Source organism: Manihot esculenta, chromosome 1 (genome assembly GCF_001659605.2).
Source record: "Manihot esculenta cultivar AM560-2 chromosome 1, M.esculenta_v8, whole genome shotgun sequence".
NCBI classification, from domain to species: Eukaryota; Viridiplantae; Streptophyta; class Magnoliopsida; order Malpighiales; family Euphorbiaceae; genus Manihot; species Manihot esculenta.
In genome coordinates, this window is record NC_035161.2 from 32,938,344 (window position 1) to 32,957,555 (window position 19,212).

General features: G+C 34.1%; 3 protein-coding genes across 7 annotated transcripts; 1 reads left to right on the plus strand and 2 right to left on the minus strand.

Moving 5' to 3' along the window:
- Nucleotides 1-916: 916 nt before the first annotated feature.
- Nucleotides 917-3,494, minus strand: LOC110601392 (transmembrane protein 53). Its single transcript, XM_021738508.2, has 4 exons — nt 2,750-3,494; nt 2,545-2,647; nt 1,480-1,688; nt 917-1,327 (listed from the first exon to the last, which is right to left on the minus strand). Exons 1-4 carry the CDS (start codon nt 3,382-3,384, stop codon nt 1,060-1,062), a joined length of 1,215 nt encoding a protein of 404 aa, XP_021594200.1. The 5' UTR covers nt 3,385-3,494; the 3' UTR covers nt 917-1,059.
- Nucleotides 3,495-7,375: 3,881 nt separating this feature from the next.
- Nucleotides 7,376-12,428, plus strand: LOC110601402. Of its 5 annotated transcripts, none has more exons than XM_021738521.2 (12): nt 7,376-7,596; nt 8,157-9,580; nt 9,708-9,818; nt 9,930-9,962; nt 10,284-10,461; nt 10,554-10,735; nt 10,855-10,991; nt 11,102-11,197; nt 11,376-11,445; nt 11,535-11,609; nt 11,683-11,728; nt 11,865-12,404. In XM_021738521.2, the coding sequence occupies exons 2-12, from the start codon at nt 8,198-8,200 to the stop codon at nt 11,957-11,959; spliced, it is 2,406 nt and encodes an 801-aa protein (XP_021594213.1). In that variant the 5' UTR covers nt 7,376-7,596; nt 8,157-8,197; the 3' UTR covers nt 11,960-12,404. The 5 variants fall into 5 exon arrangements, 4 of the variants coding, with proteins under 4 accessions (XP_021594213.1, XP_043814245.1, XP_043814240.1 ...); XR_006351230.1 differs by lacking the exon at nt 7,376-7,596 and having other exon boundaries at nt 7,627-9,580; nt 11,865-12,194; nt 12,290-12,428; XM_043958305.1 differs by lacking the exon at nt 7,376-7,596 and having other exon boundaries at nt 7,627-9,580.
- Nucleotides 12,429-12,543: 115 nt separating this feature from the next.
- On the minus strand, nt 12,544-15,013 carry LOC110601415 (protein RER1B). The gene is made up of 4 exons (XM_021738539.2): nt 14,727-15,013; nt 14,058-14,439; nt 13,017-13,197; nt 12,544-12,866 (listed from the first exon to the last, which is right to left on the minus strand). Exons 2-4 carry the CDS (start codon nt 14,396-14,398, stop codon nt 12,816-12,818), a joined length of 573 nt encoding a protein of 190 aa, XP_021594231.1. The 5' UTR covers nt 14,399-14,439; nt 14,727-15,013; the 3' UTR covers nt 12,544-12,815.
- Between the last annotated feature and the right edge of the window lie 4,199 nt (nt 15,014-19,212).

Sequence of the window (19,212 nt, forward strand, 5' to 3'; positions counted from 1 at the left end):
TAATTTTTTTAAGTGAAAAAAACATTAAAAAAATATGAAGAAAGTATGCCAAGCTCACTTTTTCTAGGCAGTTATGTATTTAGTCTGACGGTAATGAAATCCCCTCCCCATTTAATTCGAAAGAAAAAAACTCAATTGCCCATCATTCTTATCATCGCCAACGGAGGAACCCCAACGGCCCAAGCCCCTGGTCATGAAAATCCTTCTGAGTGGACTCAGCGCCGCTGATACAGTTGGGGATGGGGCTGGTATACGCCCTATAGTTGCCAAAATTTTCTTCAAAAAATGTTTTCAGAAAAAACTCGTTAAGCTCTTAAACTGACAGAATACTAGTACATAAACAAATAGAATCAATTAAATGATATACCTACTTTTTGGACTGTTCGTAAATGGAAATATCAGATGTTCTCTTAGAAAAATCATTTGCCTTTTATGAAGTGCTCTATGAACTCCTGTTTTCGCATTAATTTATCAGCAGTCGACTCCTCGTTCTGCTTCTTTGATTTCTTTAACAGGACTCTTTGAGAAGTTAATACAAGTGAAAGTGATATTGTCATTAACGGGTCAACAACATTCAGAAAAAGTTTTGAAGAATTTGTGTTGCCAATTTGGAATCTTTAGGAATTTACACTGATGCAGATTGAAATTTGAAATAAAAGCTCTCAATAACCGATATCAATCCAGAACGTTTTCACTTTCAGAGATAAAATATTTTGTCATTCATTTCTCATAAATTTCTGTCAAATCTAGTCTATTGCAGCAGTGATAGTATAAAAAATAGTAAAAAAGGACACAGAGCTCTATCCAACTGGCTGATCCAAACCTTTAAGCTTTCCCAAGCAACCATCCCCAGTGGTTATCAGTCCAAAGAACTAGACACCTAATTGATGTTTAGTACCTTTAGAAAAATAAGATAGACATTGAACTCCATTATTATAGCCACATGAAAAAACGGACACTAGGGTATATTAGCAATGGATAGAACACGCACCCTAGAGGCAATTATGCAGCTCAATTGACGTTTTAATGCAAATAAGAAGCATTTAAGGTTAATTTGCATTAAGTTGCCTGCTTTACTACTGCAAAACAATCTTTCAAGAAATTATGAAGCACAGATAGGTATGTGTCTGGAAACGTTCGGTAGTGATCCACATGAGGGGATGATCCAAAATTGTAAGAGAGTACTTTCCTCCCCATCTTCCTCTGGTCATTGATCAGTGACTCTATTGATTGAAATGTAACAACCTTGTCAGCTGTGCTGTATAGGTAAAGCTGAGGGCAAGAAGGTTGCTCCTTCGAGAGGATGGAGACAATCTTCTTCACCTTCCTGCAACAATTAGCAAGACATTTGAATTGCCATCCATCATTTTTGTTACCAGTTTTCTGATCTGACCATGCTGAAGTGAATTATTTCTCTTATGGAGATCACAAACTTCAAATATGATATTCAAAGGAGCAGGCCATTAGCAGAGCACTTACTGATCCACATCAGGCGACTTCAGCACTACAGAGAATAGCTTCTCCAGTACTGATAGCACCATGGCTTCAACTAATGGTGGTTCCTTTTCCTGAATATTGGACTCACACGCTTGACTTCCTAATTCATTTATCGCTTTGGCCTCAACCAGAAGCTGTGCTCCAGAGCTGCGTTTCTTCAACAGAGCAGCAGAAAATCCAGCAGCCCAGACCTGCCAGCACAGAAAAACATCATGTATTACCCCTTATCATTTGTGATTACCAGCATAGCAATCCAATGATATTATAGCAAATGAAATCTCAGCTGGGGGTCAGAACAAATTAACAGAAATGATGTCAAACTAAATGACCATACAGAATTTGATCATGTGGGAAGAGAAAAAAAAAAAAACATGTGCATGCTTATAATTACCAAAATTTACAAGAGCACAGCTCTTATCAATTATGCATACACTACAAGAAGAATTCCTTAAAATTGAATAGATCTCTTAGCCACAGGATTCTTCAGGGTGAATACTCCAAACCATGATTCCGTGCCTATTAGAAACCACTGCCACACGCAACAATCATTATTTTCTATGGCAGCTGAATCTCATTGTGATAAAGAAGAGTACATATCAACTTGAGATGATTTAACTTTCAAGATCACTAATTTTCTTGCTTCCAGCCAAACCTGCTTCCCTAACCACTTTCAAGGCCATTTTTGTTAGATTAATCACAAAAAAGTTCCATGCTAGAGTTCCAGTTGATTTTCCATTTCATTACAAGACTAAGATTGACAAATGAATTTACACCAGAGAGAATCCGGATTTAGAATTTGAGGGAAGGAAAATAAATTCAAAGCTTAGTTACCCTCAACAAGAATTAAACATGAAGATCTACAAATTACCAATCAAAAACAAGATAATAGCAACGCATGGTCAACCAAGAATTGCATTACGAGAAAGCAAAAGTGTCCATAGCCTCATACCGTTTAATTAAATTCATCTATATTTTCAGTACATTTAAAAGTAGATCCATAAAGTTATCAGATAATCATTGAATTCAACAAGCCATAACCCAGAAAACCTTGGGATTAAAGGGGTCGCCTCCTCCTGAATCAACAACACATCCTTTGATCTTCTCCTTTAGGTCCTCTCTAGCTTGCAGAATGTCAAGAATATAACCATACCTGCAAGGAAGAAGAAGAAGAAAGACAGTTATTATCTCTCGAATTTGCAAGACCAAAACTAAGAATTGTTGCGCGAGAGAATATCAAAATCAATCAACCTACACAAACCAACCGGTGTTGCTAAAAGTGTGAAAAACCAAACAACGTTCTCTACCATCTTCCTGACTCTCTGAAACCCACGAAATGAGCTCGTTTGCCAATGCAGTTACCCGCTTCTCAACTCTCTCTCCCAAATCAAACCAAAGCAACTCTCCCACTTCAACAATGAACGTAATAGCGTTAATCCCTCTTGAATTGTACCACTCGACGTACTTGTTTAGATGTTTCTGCTTCGCTCCAAGCCAACCCAACAACACCACAGTCACAACTGGGTCTTTGGCACCCACAGCACCCACGACGCCACTCCCCGGAGCTCGATGCCATGCGAAGACACCGTCGTTTGGATGGAATTTGAAACTGAAATTGGAATAATTAGTTGGAGTCGATGTGTTCAAGCGGTGAGAAGAAGAGATAGAGAGAAAGAAACTACTGAGATTTGGCTTTGGACTGATGGGTGAGTGGAAAAGGGGCGAGAAGTAGGAGTTAGTGCGAGAAAGAGAAAGGGAAGCTGTTGAAATCAAGTGGGATGGGCGATGGTATTGAGGGCTCAACGATCGATAAGAAAGGAGAGGGACCTTCAGAAAACTTGTTGGAGTATTGAGGAGATGGCGATTGAAGATTCTCACCTGAACTTCCATGGCGGAAATATTCAAGCTGAAATGAATAGGATTTTTAATTTTCAAAATGTGGATCCGAACTGCGGAGAGTAGAACTCCCTTTGTGTTTTTTTGGCTACCGAAAAATTAAATGCTACTTACCCGAATTTGATTAGCTAACCATTTACGGCTGAGGAGAATTTATGACATTTATTATTTTTTTTAAATATTAATTATTATACTCTTAAATAATATATAATCATTTAAAAAATAAATATTATTAGTATTTTTTTATCATTTTTGTAGCGAAAAAAGAAAAGAAGGGAAAAGAAAACTACAATGCAAATGCATGAAAAGAGGTAGGAGTTAATAACTCCACCGTCATTAGGGGGAGTTTTTGCAGGATTTGGATGTAGTACTCTTTTGTGCGGTTGTGGTGGAGGTAAAGTTTGTTTGTTTGAATCTTTTGGATTCACGGTTTTTGTTTTTGGTAATGCTATGATGATTTAATTTTCATTTGAGATTTAGCGTACCTTTTTTGTTATGTAGATTCTGTAATTTATAACAAAAAACTCTTTTTAGTTAACGAATTTAAATTTAATAAAAATTATGTTTAATTTATAGGAAGATATTCTTAACCTGATATGGCATTTAAGGACTACGCCGCTAGGTTTGGTGAATAAATATATACAGTTGATATGACTACACCACGTCCTCTTCCCATCTAACAGGTTGTCTCCGATAGCTTTGTTCTAATTTGATCTGGTTTAATATTTTTATTTCATGTATCTCTTCTCTTTCTCTTTGTAGTTTATCTTTAATGGTATATCTATTGTTTGTGTTTTATTTATTTTCTAACTCTAGTGCTCTTTAGTGATGCGTTAATAGATATATCGGTGGTATAATAGTGACAAAGTCGATTTTGGTACAAGCAATGGTGTTTCAATAGATTTAAATTTAATTACATCTTTTAAATTTTGGTTGATTTGATTAGGTATATTTAATTCGATTTTATCAATTTTTGTTTTTTTTGTTTAATTTGCTTTAATTGGACTAGAACCTTTAAACTTACCCTTTTATACATAGGCCATCAAGTCTATGCATCGGTAAAAAAAAAAATAAGTATTTTTATAGTTTTTCTTGATAGAATTATATTTTGTAAATTAAATAATTTATTTTTATTATTTGTAAATTTTTTATTCTCATAATTTTTTTGATAGAATTATATTTTTTATATTAAATAATCTATTTTTATTATTTGCACAATTTTTATCCTAGTTTAGTAAAATCATAATAGAAAATTTATTATTTAATTTTTATATTATGAATAAATTTATTAATTAGCTTTGTGAATTTAAAAATAAATTAAAATATTTTTAAAATTTTAAAAATTTACTAATTAATTATTTTCTTAATTTTAATAATTAAATGTTATATTATTAGTCTTTATAGTTTAAAAAAAACTATTAATTGATCATTTAATTTTATAAAAATGATACCAAATAGTCTCTAATAATCTCATATCCATGCGGAGAATGTAAGCAAGTTGCGGATGAGCATTCCTCCACCTCCCTCTGCTAGCTATCAGTTAAATCTCTCTAATTTTATTTAAATGTTAAATAAGTTCAATTTAATAGAGGATATCCACTTTGAGGTTGCTAAATTTCTCCACAATCTGTGGCTTCGAGTTTGAAAACTAAGGTATTGCTAATTTCCTCCGAGATAGATGGATCACTCTAAAGAATTTTAAATTAATTTGGATTTCTGTTTCAGGAGATGTGAAGATTAAGTATGCGGTATTGCTGAGATGATAAAGAAGAGTAAGGCTTCGTTGTATGGGTAGGAACAGAAAGTGAGAGTAGGTATTGAAAAATCTTTGAAAAATTGAAAACTTAAATTGTCATATTCTTTGCTGCTCTAATTATTAGTTTTTCCACCACCTCAAATCATCCACACTTTCTGGCTACAAGGTTGATGTTTGGTTGTGTCCCCATCCCAGCCAGGGCTACTTTTGTCCGCCTTGGGTCTATTGAATCTAGGATTAACCTTAGATACTTTTAAAACAAATTTGTTGTACATTATTATTGAAATTGCTATTGAGAAATTGTAAAATATATTATTTAGAGAATATTTAAAAAATAAGTTGAAATTATTTTTTATATAATTTAGTTATAATAACATTAAAATAATAAAATATATTTTTTCAAAATTTTTTTAATAGCATTTAATATTTTTTTTTCTAGAAAACACCCTTTTAATCTCAAAAGTCAATACTCAATGGTAAATATGCTCTAAGTGTTGAGCTAAGCTAAAATAAAGAGTCTAATTTTTAGAAATAAAATAATTAAAATTGTATAAATCCTGTAAAATTCATTTGAATAAAATCAAAGAAAATTAAAGTTAATTTTAATTTTAAAAAAAATTAATTAAATTTCAGAAATTTTTACGAATCCCTTTAACTCCTTTGTTATGTTTGTTCTGTGGGTGGCGAATGGTGGGACGAGGAAAAACTGCATTTTTTTTATTTAATTGAGAAAAAAATTATTTTTTGAGAAGGAACAATAAAAAAAAAAATAAAGAATTGAATTCTAGACATAAAAACTAGTGTGAGTATATATATGTAAATTTTATTTTATTCCTTATTAATTGGGTCATTCAATTTTTCTAAATTTCTCGTGTAGGTTCCTTTTGGTTGTAATATAATAGTCATATATTATTGTCTATTCTGACAAATTGAATTTAGATTTATGAATATTGAGTGATTATGAAAATATTATATAATATAATTGCTATTCCATGTAGGATGAATGACAAATCAATTATAAAATAACACATGAATAAAAAAATAATTACAATTCAAAGAAAAAATATTTTTAATATAAATCAAGCTTCGTATTTATATTTTAATTTTAATTTTTTTAATTTAATTTTATGTAATTTTAACTAATTTATAAATTATTAAATTTAATAATTTATGACTTTATATGATAATTTGATAATTTAACTGAAATGTTAATTAATTAAAAAAAATCTAACATTTATATTATTTTACATTTTAATTTAAATGTTTAAATTTTATATAAGGTGGTCCAAGGTAATTTTAATTAATTTTTAAAATTAAAATTAAAAATAAATAATTTAATTATTAAATATATAATTTATATTTTAGCCAATGATAAATTTTATTTTATAATAATAATTATAAATATTTTATAGTAAATATATTATTTAATTTAAAATAACAGTGTATATAAAATAATTCTAAAATAATGTATTATTATAAAATTTTTATAATTATTAATTTAAAATAAAATTTATTTACAGTTAAAATGGTAAATTATATGTTTAATAGTTAAATTATTATTATTTTTAAAATTAAATATATTATTTAATTATATATAAATTAATATTATTTTTATATATAAAATTAATTTATATTTAAAAAAATAATAAAATATTACATTTGATATTTTATAAACTCTTATATTTTAGTTTTTAAAAATTAAATAAAATTGCATTCAAATATAAATATTGAGTAAATTAATTTAAAATTTAAACTTTAAATTAAAATATAAAATAATATAAATATTAAATTTTTTCTATTTAATAATTAATTTATATAAAAAATAATAATCATAATATATTCAACATGTCAGCTAAATTAATTCCGCGTAGACTATCAAAATTTAAAATTTTATAAATTAATCAAATTTGCATTAAATATAAAAGTGAAATCAATTAAATTAAAATTAAAATATTTTAGATATTTAACTTTTTGAATCAATGGATCTTTAATATATAAATTAAATTAAATTTCATAAACCTTACTTATAAATACATGTTTTATTTTCATCCATCTAACTATTGGTACTAGTTTTCAAAACTTCGAGGGAACTAAAAATCAATGGAGTTGGAATCCAAAATCCATAAGAGTCAAAAAATGGAGAAGCATGACATAACTTTTTGGCTTCTCACTCTCTTATAGTGGTTAAGGGACGGAGCCTCGTTTAGGCATCAAGAATGTCTGCAGATATCCTCAAACTTCTCTTGGACCTCACAGAAGCTACCACACCAAAGTTGGCACCAACCAAAGCACCTCTCCCGGTAAATGAAAAACTCTTAGCTTAAATGTAGAGAAGCAAAAAAGAAATACACCAGCCAAATTATGGCAATGTATAAACTCACATCAGGTTAGAAAAGAGACCTCCCAAGCCTGGAAGGACAGAGGAGATTGATGGGACAACACAAAAAAAGGTTTGGAACCCTAGACTTAGAATATAGAAAAAAAAAATGATTTTCTCTCTATTTTGATAGAGATAATAATTGTTTGTCATTCGTTAAGTCTTGCACGCTGCCTGTTTATACACTCGTCTAATGAAAAAAATGATTTATTAGTTAAAATCATGGAATTAAATTGAACAATAATGAAATCTGATGGGTACACATACATAAGAAATTTCCTTAAGGCATTAAGATAGAAAGGACAAGGAGGAAGAGCAAGATTAGAGGGATTCTTGCTATGCTAATTGCCAGTTACTTAATTTTCCAAAGTCCCTACTGGCATGCGGCGGAATATAAAGAGGACAAACCAGCAAAGCTTAGAAATTACAGGAAACACAACAAACGGTTACTTGGAAGTTGTAACTATGGGCTGGATAAAACATCAAACACCACACCAGCATTGCTTTCACCGATATTCTCACTTCGTAACCATCGAATCCTTAAAATTTTTAAGTATGTTTCTGCATTTTCTCAGATGCTTCCTTAGATTCTCCAAAAGCTTTTATCTTCTTTCAGTTCCTGAACTTCTTCAGGAAAGGCGCTGTACACAGAGTTGACATAGCTCACAACAACAATGGGTACAATGGAGAGTAACTCATTGAGATATGGCAGAGGCTCTCAGCCTTTTTCTGCTAATTCCTTTAAGACAAGGCGAAGCGGATATGAACCTTCTGATACAGAAACCGATTGGCAAGAAAGTCCTCAATGTGATCAGAATCAAAACAGTGTGGTTTTTGTTCCTCAGAGTACAAAGCTAAATTTGGATTTGCCAAGAAACATTAGTCCTATAAAACATGGCAGTAGCAGGAAACTTTCTTCAAAATTTGATGATTGTTCTCCTACAAGGGATCCTACGGCCAGTCCAGTGCGGAGGAGACACACCAGCAAGTCACCCTACAAGACACGAACAGGAGATGGTCGAACTACTTCACCAGTATCAGTTCGTAGAAATGTTAGTCCCTTCTCAAAATCTGAGCATAGAAGACAGGTTTCTCCGTTTAAGCCTGGAAGAGAGGAGCCTGATATGTATAAGAATGACGAGATTGTAGGCTCTAGCAGAAGGAAAAATCAAAGAACTCCTAACAGAGAGGAAAGAGGTTCCTTCTCACAATTTGGTGAAGTTAGTAGAATGAGTGAGAGAGCCCATGTTCGTAGATCGGCAACTGCACCAAAACTAAGGGCCAAGGAGAACAAGGACCAAGAAAATGATCATGGTCATAGAGAGCAGAAAGGGGAGAGATCTTCATCACCTTTGCCGAGAAGCATGACTAATAAACAAAGGGAGAAAGAAGCTTCTCACACAAAAACACCTTCTGTTGGTGAACTGAATGAGATGGTAGCTAATATCAAGATGTCTAGAGCTCCCACTCCCATGTTTAACGCTCCAATTTTCGAAAGCACAGAGTCTATTTCGCCAGGCGACATCTTCTTTTCTCGAGAGCATGCAGCGTTGATGATGCAGAAGAATAGCTTGCCAAAGAATGGTAATGATGGAGTCAATCTGATCCCAAGGCCCACAAGGTTTCCTCAAATGGATTCTGAACTTCAACAGCTAAGCACAAACAATGCTAGTGTTGAGCACAGCGCTCCGAGCAAGTTGACTAGTGCTGGTTCACAATCCACTATGATTTCCAGCTTTGCTGCAAGTAGGCAGAGTAGTGACAAGTTTAGCAGTGAAAGCAGTAAGATAAGTGATTCGAGTAGGACAAGTTCGAGCTGGAGAAAGTTTACAGCGAATCGGAAGAAGAGCCAAGCAGATGCTTGGTTTTCTTGTATGAGAAGGGGGCCTTGCAGGACCTCAAGGTCACCTGGAAAACAGCATTTTGATGAAGCTTCATTCATCGGGAAGGCATTCGTGGTTGAAAGATTAAGACAGTTTTGGGCTGATAAACATCAACCTTGTTCTCTGAATGGATTTACTTGCCACAAACAAGAAGCTCAACTTCTTAAGCAACTGGTAAGTTAAACCAGAATTGAGAACTGCTTTGTCCTTATATGTTTTGTTTTATTTTCCTGTATTAGCTGTTATATAAATCTTAAATCGTGATTTACCTTGTTAATGCATGTTGTTTATGTAATTGCAGGTATCTCTGGACAACATTCCCCATATTTTGCTGAAGGGACCATCTGGTGCTGGGAAAAGATCACTAGCAATGGCACTCCTATGCGAAATATTTGGCGATACTTGTCGAAATGTATGTTCTTTTTCAGCATTTATGATTTACCAATGACATTGAAAGATCTTTCACCTTAGAATATTACTTGTGGATGGTTAAGCTGACAGAATGAAATATTTGCTCTTGCAGATATCACATGATCTAAGATATTTCCAGGTTCAGGTATGTGTATTTTTACCCTAATGTTTTTTTTCCTTGCAATATTTGTTTTATAGGAAGTCAATCCTTTTAAGCTAGTGACATCAACAATTACCTACAAATATAAATGACTAATAAAATATCATTCTAGTCGGATGGCTTGTCGACTAGAATCATGCTTCGACATAACTGCAGAAATAGAACTGAAATTGTTATAAGCTTCAATACCTCGAAATAGAACTGAAATTGTTATAAGCTTCAATACCTCATCACCATTTAAATTTGACAAGACAATACAAAATGGCTCAACAGCACAAAAAATTGACCAACATTCTCTGTATGCAGGAAAATAGGGCAATGCAAGTAGCTGTTCCAGTGACATCCAGTGTTCACCATGTGGAACTCAATGTGAACTTAGAACCAAATGCTAAATATGCACTGATGGGTATAGTGAAGGAAATAAGCAACGCCTATGCTATTGTCCCTGAAGTCAGCAATGTTAAATTTAGGCCTGATTATAGAGGTCAATTCTCTTAAACATAAGCACGTGATCCCTTCTTACATAAAAGCTGAAATCGTCTGCCTGAATCTAACACATTGCCTGCATAATTTCAGTACTAGTTCTTTACCAGGTTGACAAAGCTACAGAGAACGTTCAGCACTTGATAAAATGGATAATGGACTGTTATACAGATGCTTGTAAACTCATACTATGCTGTGAAGATGATGCAGACATCACGGAACCAGTGAAGAACCGCTGCAAAGTCATTAAAATTGATGCTCCAGTAACTCATGAAGTAAGTGATCTGCTGAAGTATATATGATTCATTTTCTTTTAGTGAATAAGTGTTGCTCAAATTACGTCTCTGAAACCTTTCTTCATTGAAAAGTCTTGAATCAACATCTATTTTCCTAGATCATGGAGGTTCTCATTCAGATAGCCAGGAAAGAGGACTTTGATCTACCTATGAACTTTGCAGCTAGGATTGCTGCCAAATCAAAGCAGAACCTGAGGAAAGCAATCATGGCTCTTGAAGCATGCAAAGCACACAAGTAAGAATTTGACTTGAGAAATCCGAACTCTCAATATGCCTGCACCAAAATAATAATGATGATAGCTATAGTTACAAATTAATTATATTTTTACGAGTTTGCCTCTGCAGTTATCCTTTTGCTGATGATCAACCAATTCCATTTGGATGGGAAGAGGTCTTGGTAGAAGTTGCAAAAGAGATCCTTACTGATCCATCACCTAACAGGCAAGCTTTCACTGCTTTTCTTCAATTCCTTTTTTCTAATAGGAAGAGAGGACTTAAAGTTTTGAGAAGAGGTATGCTTTGGAACATACTTCTGGGAACAACAGTGACCCTTGAAGTGTGGATGCAAAATGGTAAAGCTAAAATGTCTGCTAATTTTCCACATTTATAAATTTGACAGATTGTTTTCAGTACGGGGAAAGCTTCAAAAGCTTCTTCTGGATTTTGTGCACCCCAAACTAATTCTCCTGGTAATGCATTTGATACTCAATCTGGAAGTATTTATCTTGTCATTAGCAAAAAATTACATTTCTGATAGAGTTATCAATCCAACAAGCAGAAACTCGTCGAACAATTCCTCAAGGGAGTGGATTCCAGTTCGAGAAGGGAACTTTTTTATTGGCATGGTTATTATGTGAGTGCTGTTGTCCTTTTAGATTCTTTATCCTGTCAAAGATATGAAAGTGACTCAGGGTTATTGTTAACAGGATAAGAGGCTCCCAACAGGACCAAGTGCTTTGCTCAAATTAGAAGGTAAAATAAATCTTAAAGACAATCATTTATAATGATACTTTCACGACCACTCTACAATGCTAAAGAATCCTTATTAGTATTACCTCTTTATTTGCACAAAGAATTTGATTCCAAGCACTCACTATTGCTTGAATAGGTCTGACACATTCTATCTGCAGAATTTGTGGCCAAGTTCATGAGCATACACCGAAAGAGTTCTGGCAAATCATCGGCATGATTAATTCACATTAAGCTGATTTTGATATGTCCTTTCTCAATGCATATAAAGCCATGTTTAGGTAATACGGGTATAGATGCTGCCCAAAATTGCAATCATATCAATTCATTTTGCTTTCTGAAAAGATGAAAGGAGATAATCAACAGAGAGCGAACTTGTTTGTAATGTTGTCTTCAATTGGATAAGATTTCTTGTAAAGTTAATAAACGGAAGATTCAGCAGACTTCCCTTCCATCACCAAACATCCGGGTAAGGTGATTTAGCAATGCCTGCTGGCAAGCATCTGGTGCTTTTGTTGACGTTGTGTTGATAAGAATTTTCATAATTTCTATTTGTTGACTTAGAATTATCACAAGGCTTGGCTGCGCCATACTACAATGCATCAAACATTTACTGCACTTTGGAATTACTTGGTACAAGAGAACGCACATTTGGGAGTTTTGGGTTCCATCACTGTCGTCCTTTTTTTTGCTGGGGTACTCTTGATCAAGATTCAAACTCATAAACTCACAACTTTAGAATCACCTCTCATGTACCATCAAGTCCTATGCCAAAGCTCACAAAAGTTATGCTAGATGATGTTAACATCAAATACAAATTTTCACCCAACAAGTATGCACAATGAACATTATCATCTTTAAATGATTGTATTTTGTTAACTATACAATAAGAAGCCCAGGCCAAAGCGACTAAATTGTCCCAGAAAGTTCACAAAATCTATAACACTGTCAAGGACGTGTCTACTAACATAAAATTTCTTTTAGTGCAAACTGTTCATGTTGCAGAAGTTACAGACCCATGGTATCAAATCTGCTAGGAAAGTCCATCCTTGGATCAGACCCCTCTCCCTTGTTTAGTGCATTTGCATTCTCAATCCGCTGCTTTGCTGCTAGTTGCAGTCGATTTCTTACCTGTGTACCTCTGTAAAAAATCAAAAGGATTAATTACTTCTTTCAATGCTTCTATAACAGATATATAAATGAAAATGACAAACCAACAGTACGAAAATAATTACTAACAAATGAACCAAGTAAAATTTGCAATTCTAACCATACATTTGAACTAACTCACCTGCTTTCCAATATTGAAAGGGACATATTTGTACTTGATCATATGTAGGATTTGCCGTTTCATTGTGAGGACAAATAGAACAATCCAGTAACATAACAATATAGGCCAGAAAACAGGTACATCCAATACAGAGAAGAAGGTCAAAAGAAAAGCTACAACAAACGCTTTTGTGATGGCATACCTGAAAACAAGATGAAACAATACATTCAGAAACTTCCTACAGTTTAAACAGTCCCAAAAGAACCAATATATGTATACATCCATACACACGATATTTGGGTAAAGTGAGATGCACTAGTGGAGCTGATTGAAAAGCACTGGAAACACTTCATAATTTAGAAGCTAACTAGCATTTTGAAAAAAGATCCTAAATAATGCCACCAATGGCATCCACTCATTAGGGAGACCTACTCCATTTACACTATTCCCAATTAGTGTAACTATTACATCCAACTGTTGGCATATCCATGCAACACCTACATTATTGCGGGAACCAACAGCCTTAATACATTGGGAAATCCCCCAGTCAATGTGAGAACTTGTGATAGCTTCATGAATGAAGATAATATACAAGCAAAACTAAAAGAAGCCAAAGAAGCTAGGACAATTAAGAAATTATTGTGTTCTTAATAATTTCAGCACAAATAAGAAAACAAACTCTGCTATAATGCTTAAATTGCATGAAACTACTAACATATAAATCAACACAAATTAAAAAGGCCATTTTCTTTTCACCAATTGCAAAAACAACAAAAGAGAAATAAAGGTTTAAGTTAATAACAATCTGAAATTTATTGCCTAATAAATTCTGGCAAACCAGATCAAAGCTTCCTAAAACACCTAGCACTTGCCTTGACGAAATGATTTTTCCGCCTTTCATCAAAAGCACACCTCACATGCAAAACAGCTACTTAGATGAAGTAGGTTTAGTAAATATTAAATTATGACATGCCAAAAAGCTCAAGTTATTAAATCCTTAACAAGGTAAAGCGTGTTAGGTTCCATGTAAATCCATTCAGAAGCTTATTATAAAAATATTACCAGAACTTAAACTCAGGTAGTCGGCGGATAAAAGGCTTGAACTCGTCAGAACCTTTGGTAGGTAAGGAAGCCCCATCCAACGCTTCAAGCTCAGGATCATCCTTGGGCGACAAAAAACCAATCAAGAGATTCAAAATATAGATTCCCAGACCATACGAAACAACATAAAACCCTTGAAGATAGTAAACTCGTAAAATATATATCATCGCCACAGCCAAAGTTCCTAGCCATCTATGCATTGTATGGGGGGTTGACCTATCAAGATAGTACTGAAATGCTCTCGAAAAATCACTCCTCCATTTAGCAAGAGGTACCCCACTGTCATCTCCAGCTCCCTCCATGAAACTGAGTAATCGCTGATCAGATTACTGTGATATGAACCCTAATCAACAATATTAAACATACACAGCAAGTATGAAAATTAAATTAGGCAATATATAAAAGATGTTAAGCCAACTGATAAAAAACTAAAAAAACCCTAGAAATGTTGCACCAAAAGTTCTAGCACCAAAGTTTATGCTACAAATTCTCGCTACCCAAACAGAGAGTCGATCAATATGTATTCCTCTACTGGTCATTCAAGAACAAGGTATCGAAGTGAGATGCGATTACGATCTACTTTTAGGTTTTCACAAACGAAGGATATATGTTTAAGAAATAGATGATTACCAGAAATTGGTTAAGATGGCTAGGTTTTGTGGGGTAAGTCGGACGATGAAGAAATTGAGTTTACGATAGGTTCAATCTAGCGACTGCGATTGCTTTCCCTTTGTTGTTCTTTGCACTAGGACTTTTGAACCCGTGAAAAGTTTGCACAGTGGGAGAAATGCAGGAAACGGAAGGGACTAAGAAATTTGGACGATAACGTCGTCGTTTTCTTGTGTTATCGGGGCGGGAAAGACATCAGAGTTTTGTCATCTCTGCTCCCGCCCCACTAGGAGAATTTATACATAATTATAGCTCTAAAGAATTCATTTATATATGCATTTTTTTTTTTCCTATCAAAGGCAGAGAATTCATTAATAGAAAGCAAGTTACAAATATACGGCCCAAGGCGCAATAATATAAAACTCTCAACTGATACACTCCAACCCCATAAATTAAAGAGCCCAAACAAGCCCAAACTAGAAAACCCTAGGCTACTGAAGCTCTTCGAGAAGATCCGGTCATCGCTTTGTGCAGCGCCATAGCCATTTTCTGGACATCAGGTGAAAGAAACAGAAGATCAATTTCAGAAAAACAAATGACAAAGACTTTTGACTCTACAACAATCTTAAAGGATCGTCATCTCACGCTCAAAGTCTACTCAAACAGGAGGAAGGAGATAACAACATCAGAAAACTCAACGGTGGCTTGACAGTACTCATCGTTATTATTTGAAAGACCAGATAAACCATAAAACAACAGGTACCATGAGCGTCTCCTGAGATGTCAAAGCCTAACCATGATCCATGAGCTCAACTTGCAAAAGAACTAAAAAAACAAACAACAATAATATAAGATAAAAGCATATCCAATGGACCAATAATATACAAAACCTCCACCATGCAAGGTGGAATCGCTCGCCCAAATCAACAAAACTCATGTCCGAGAAAAATGTAATGATGAAAAAGTGCACTTTATTTTTTTTAATTTCTCATATTCTATTAATTTCATTAATTTAATCTCTAACTATAAATATTTTTAACAATACTAATGTATTTAAACAATATAAAATTTATATATACATGGAATGCATTTAAATCCCAACTAAGTATGTGTGGCCGATAGTTTTGTGTAATGTCTTTTATAAAATAATGTTCAAGATGGTTGCAAATCGACTTAAAAGCTTGCCTTGAATTATTTCTCCATCGGAGTTGGCATTTGTTGCCGGGAGAAGCATCCATGATAATACTATCATTGCCTTTGAGCTTATGTACTTTTTCAAAGGTAAAAGCGCTATGGTCGTGAGAGCTATGGTGCCTTAAAACAGTGGATGAGTGTGATCATGCACTGTATTACTTTAGTCACAACTATCGTATTGTTCATGATGGGAAGGAATTGGATCCAATTATGTCTACACGAGGATTGAGACAAGGAGATTCCTTGTCCCCATATATATTTATCTTGTATGCTGAGGGACTTCACAGCTTATCTCGCACAAGGCGACTATCTTGGCTTTACATGGTAGTCGAGTCGCTAGAAGATGCTCTGAGATAACTCATCTCTTCTTCATCGATGATAGCTTGATTTTCTTCTATAGTACTGTTGCTAAGGCTCAGGTTGTGAAGGAGGTGGTTTCTACTTATGCGTTCACTAAATCTACCGTATGCTTCTCTAAGAACATGAGATAGAATGATCGAGTTGCTGTGTGCTCTGTGTTAGGCATGAAAGAGCATTCAAATTTGTGCAAATATTTGGGTCTTCTATCAGTAGTGGGTATAAACAAAATGGAAATATTTGGTTTTTTGAAGGACAAAGTGTGGCAGAAACTTAACTCCTGGAAACGTCATTGCTTGTCTCATACAAGTAAAGAAATCTTACTAAAAACAGTGCTTGAAGCACTTCCTAATTATGTGATGAGCATGTTCCTAATCCTAAGACTCTCAGTCACGAGCTCCAACAGATGATGAATATGCTTTGATGGATAAAGGTATTAACCATAATATGCTTTGATGGATAAAGGTATTAACCATAAAAGGAGAATCTATTGGATGAGTTGGGATAGAATGAGTCAACCAAAATTTGTTGGAGAATTGGGCTTAGTTCAAATTGGCTATGGTTTTCCAAGCTTGGAATATTGTGACTAATCCTTCTTCTTTGGTGGCAAATTGTGACTAACCCTTCTTCTTTGGTGGCAAGGTTAATTAAAGCTCGTTATTTTCCTATGCTAATTTTATTTCAGCTTGTTAGGTCCAATCCAGGTGATCCAATCCAGGGTGGTCCAATCGAAGCATTTGGGAAGCACAATATGTTATTAAGGTTCACTCATATGATGGTTCTTTTGTTGGCGCTCGTCAATTTTGACTCCTTAGCTAATTGCCATTAGAAAAGTTCTGAGTTGGATTAAGGGATTGGGTTATGATCAAATAGTGTTGGAATCAAATACTCTTATGGTAGTGAAGACTTTGCTTTCCTCTTCAAGTTCTGATTTTTCTAACGTTGAACCCCTTGTTGATGATCGTAAATCTCTAATCTCTAATGGCAGAGATGAATTAAGTATGTTGTTCCTGAGTCTGCCGATAATATGACACATCTTATAGCTCTGCAGTCCACAATTGATTTGTTCATGCTTTGATGTTTGACTTTTAAATTTGGGTGGCTGTGAACTCCTTCACAATTAATTATTTGTTCCTACTTTCAAATTTGAATGTAATTATACTTTTAGTTCAAAAAAAAAACCCAACTAAGCATATTATATAAGAAGGCCCACCTCGGCCCAAAGTCAAAGTACAAGACCCAATCTAAAAATCCAACAACTATCCTATAAGAAGCCCAGCCCACCCAAGAAGGACCCAGAAGACAAGCACAGATTCACTACCACCTCCAACACTGCCAACACCTTCAGAAAACTTGAAGGAGTGAATGAAAGAGAAAATTGAGCGAAATCAAAGCATGCCTGAAACAAAGGAGAAGCCCAAGCAACAACAACCAAGCATACAAAACTAATTTATCAAGCAGAGCTTCCAAAAACACCAAAATGGAACGCACAAACTTACAGGAGCATCGATGAAAGCCACCAGAAGAAGAAAATGGTGCCATGGCAGTTTCATTCTCACATCGCCATGGAGGGACTGTTTTGAGGCAAACTACCACTCTGATACCCATTCCACCCATCTTTCCAAAAATCTGATAGCAAACAACAGCATTAGAGGCATCCGGACGCCAGGCTCTTCACATGCAAGACTAACTCAAATATGGATCGGCCAAACAACCCACTCTCAACATCATACGACTTAGCAAAAAAACAAACAACCACACCGACCGAAGAGAGTCGCCGTGGGTAAGCAATCCAACATCGGCCGGAGGCAACCATTGCCCAAACGAGCAGAGAAGCCTCACACACAACAGACAAATGCCTGTCAAACGAGATAAACAAAACGGCCACCAAACCCTCCTTCCATAAAAGCGTCGATTGCCCTTCCTGACGAGCGCTTTCCTCTCTTTTTCTTACTCTTTCTCTTTCTCTCTCTCGTTCTCTTTTAAATTAAAATATTTTCGGTATTGTGTTTGTAGTTTTATTTTTATTTAAAAAAACATTAGGTTTTATAATTAGCAGGGTTAGGATAAAACTTGTTTTATAAAAATAAATGTTTTAAAAAACAACAGCACCGAAACAAGGGTAGTTCGGTTAGTTGGGACTTGTGTTAGGATAAAACTAAGGCAGGATAGTAAAATGCACGCTGTGGATTGGAGTTGCTGGCTTTAAATTAGCATGTTGAATCAACTAATTAAAGTCTAGAAAATTAATGGTCTGTGACCTTGTGATTCGAGCCTGTCTAGTATGGGTGGAATTGAAAGTCTAATTCTGGGTATTTTGTTTTGTGTTGTATGGAAGCATTTGCTGAATGTGTTTTGATTTTCAGATGGCTGTGGTATGGAAGTGGTAAAGATGTTCTATGCCACTATTTATGTTTTGAAAGATGCGACTGTGTTTTAGAATGGATAATGCAGGATGCAGGATGTTTGCTGCTATTATGTGTTTTGAGTTCTTTAAGGAGTGAAATGGAAGGTTCATGAAGAGTATTAGACCTTCAATTGATGTACCGTTGGTTTTAAGTTTCTTATTGGTTAATAATTTACAAGTCATTGTTGATTGATTGGCATTTTAAAAATATTCAAGGTTTGTATTTAAACTGTGCAATTAGCTGGGAATACGTTGTGATTGATTTATATAATAGGTGTTTTGCCTGTACAGTGGTTTTTTTTTTCTTATGTGATTTGATAATAAAATGATTATTGATAAAAAAAATAATTATATATATAAATATATATTTTTCATTATAAAAATTATAATTTATTAATAAAATAAAAAATATTGTTTTTTTTTTACTTGTTTTGTCACTATGCGAATTGGAGATATTTGTTGAATTCACAAATTTACTATTAAGTTTTTTAAATTTGAAAAAATTTATTTGTTAATTTTATAAAAGTATTTATTAATTAATTTTTTATT

Excerpts from the sequence above, each read along its gene's own strand:
- LOC110601392 (XM_021738508.2), bottom strand. The coding sequence starts at position 3,384 with ATGGAAGTTCAGGTGAGAATCTTCAATCGCCATCTCCTCAATACTCCA. Across the intron at positions 2,648-2,749 it reads AGCAACACCGGTTGGTTTGT|GTATGGTTATATTCTTGACA; the intron begins GTAGGTTGATTG and ends TCTTCCTTGCAG. Across the intron at positions 1,328-1,479 it reads AAGTCGCCTGATGTGGATCA|GAAGGTGAAGAAGATTGTCT; the intron begins GTAAGTGCTCTG and ends TAATTGTTGCAG.
- LOC110601402 (XM_021738521.2), top strand. The coding sequence starts at position 8,198 with ATGGGTACAATGGAGAGTAACTCATTGAGATATGGCAGAGGCTCTCAG. Across the intron at positions 10,462-10,553 it reads ATTTAGGCCTGATTATAGAG|TACTAGTTCTTTACCAGGTT; the intron begins GTCAATTCTCTT and ends GCATAATTTCAG. Across the intron at positions 11,729-11,864 it reads TGCTTTGCTCAAATTAGAAG|GTCTGACACATTCTATCTGC; the intron begins GTAAAATAAATC and ends TTGCTTGAATAG.
- LOC110601415 (XM_021738539.2), bottom strand. The coding sequence starts at position 14,398 with ATGGAGGGAGCTGGAGATGACAGTGGGGTACCTCTTGCTAAATGGAGG. Across the intron at positions 13,198-14,057 it reads CTACCTGAGTTTAAGTTCTG|GTATGCCATCACAAAAGCGT; the intron begins GTAATATTTTTA and ends TCTTGTTTTCAG. Across the intron at positions 12,867-13,016 it reads CTTTCAATATTGGAAAGCAG|AGGTACACAGGTAAGAAATC; the intron begins GTGAGTTAGTTC and ends GATTTTTTACAG.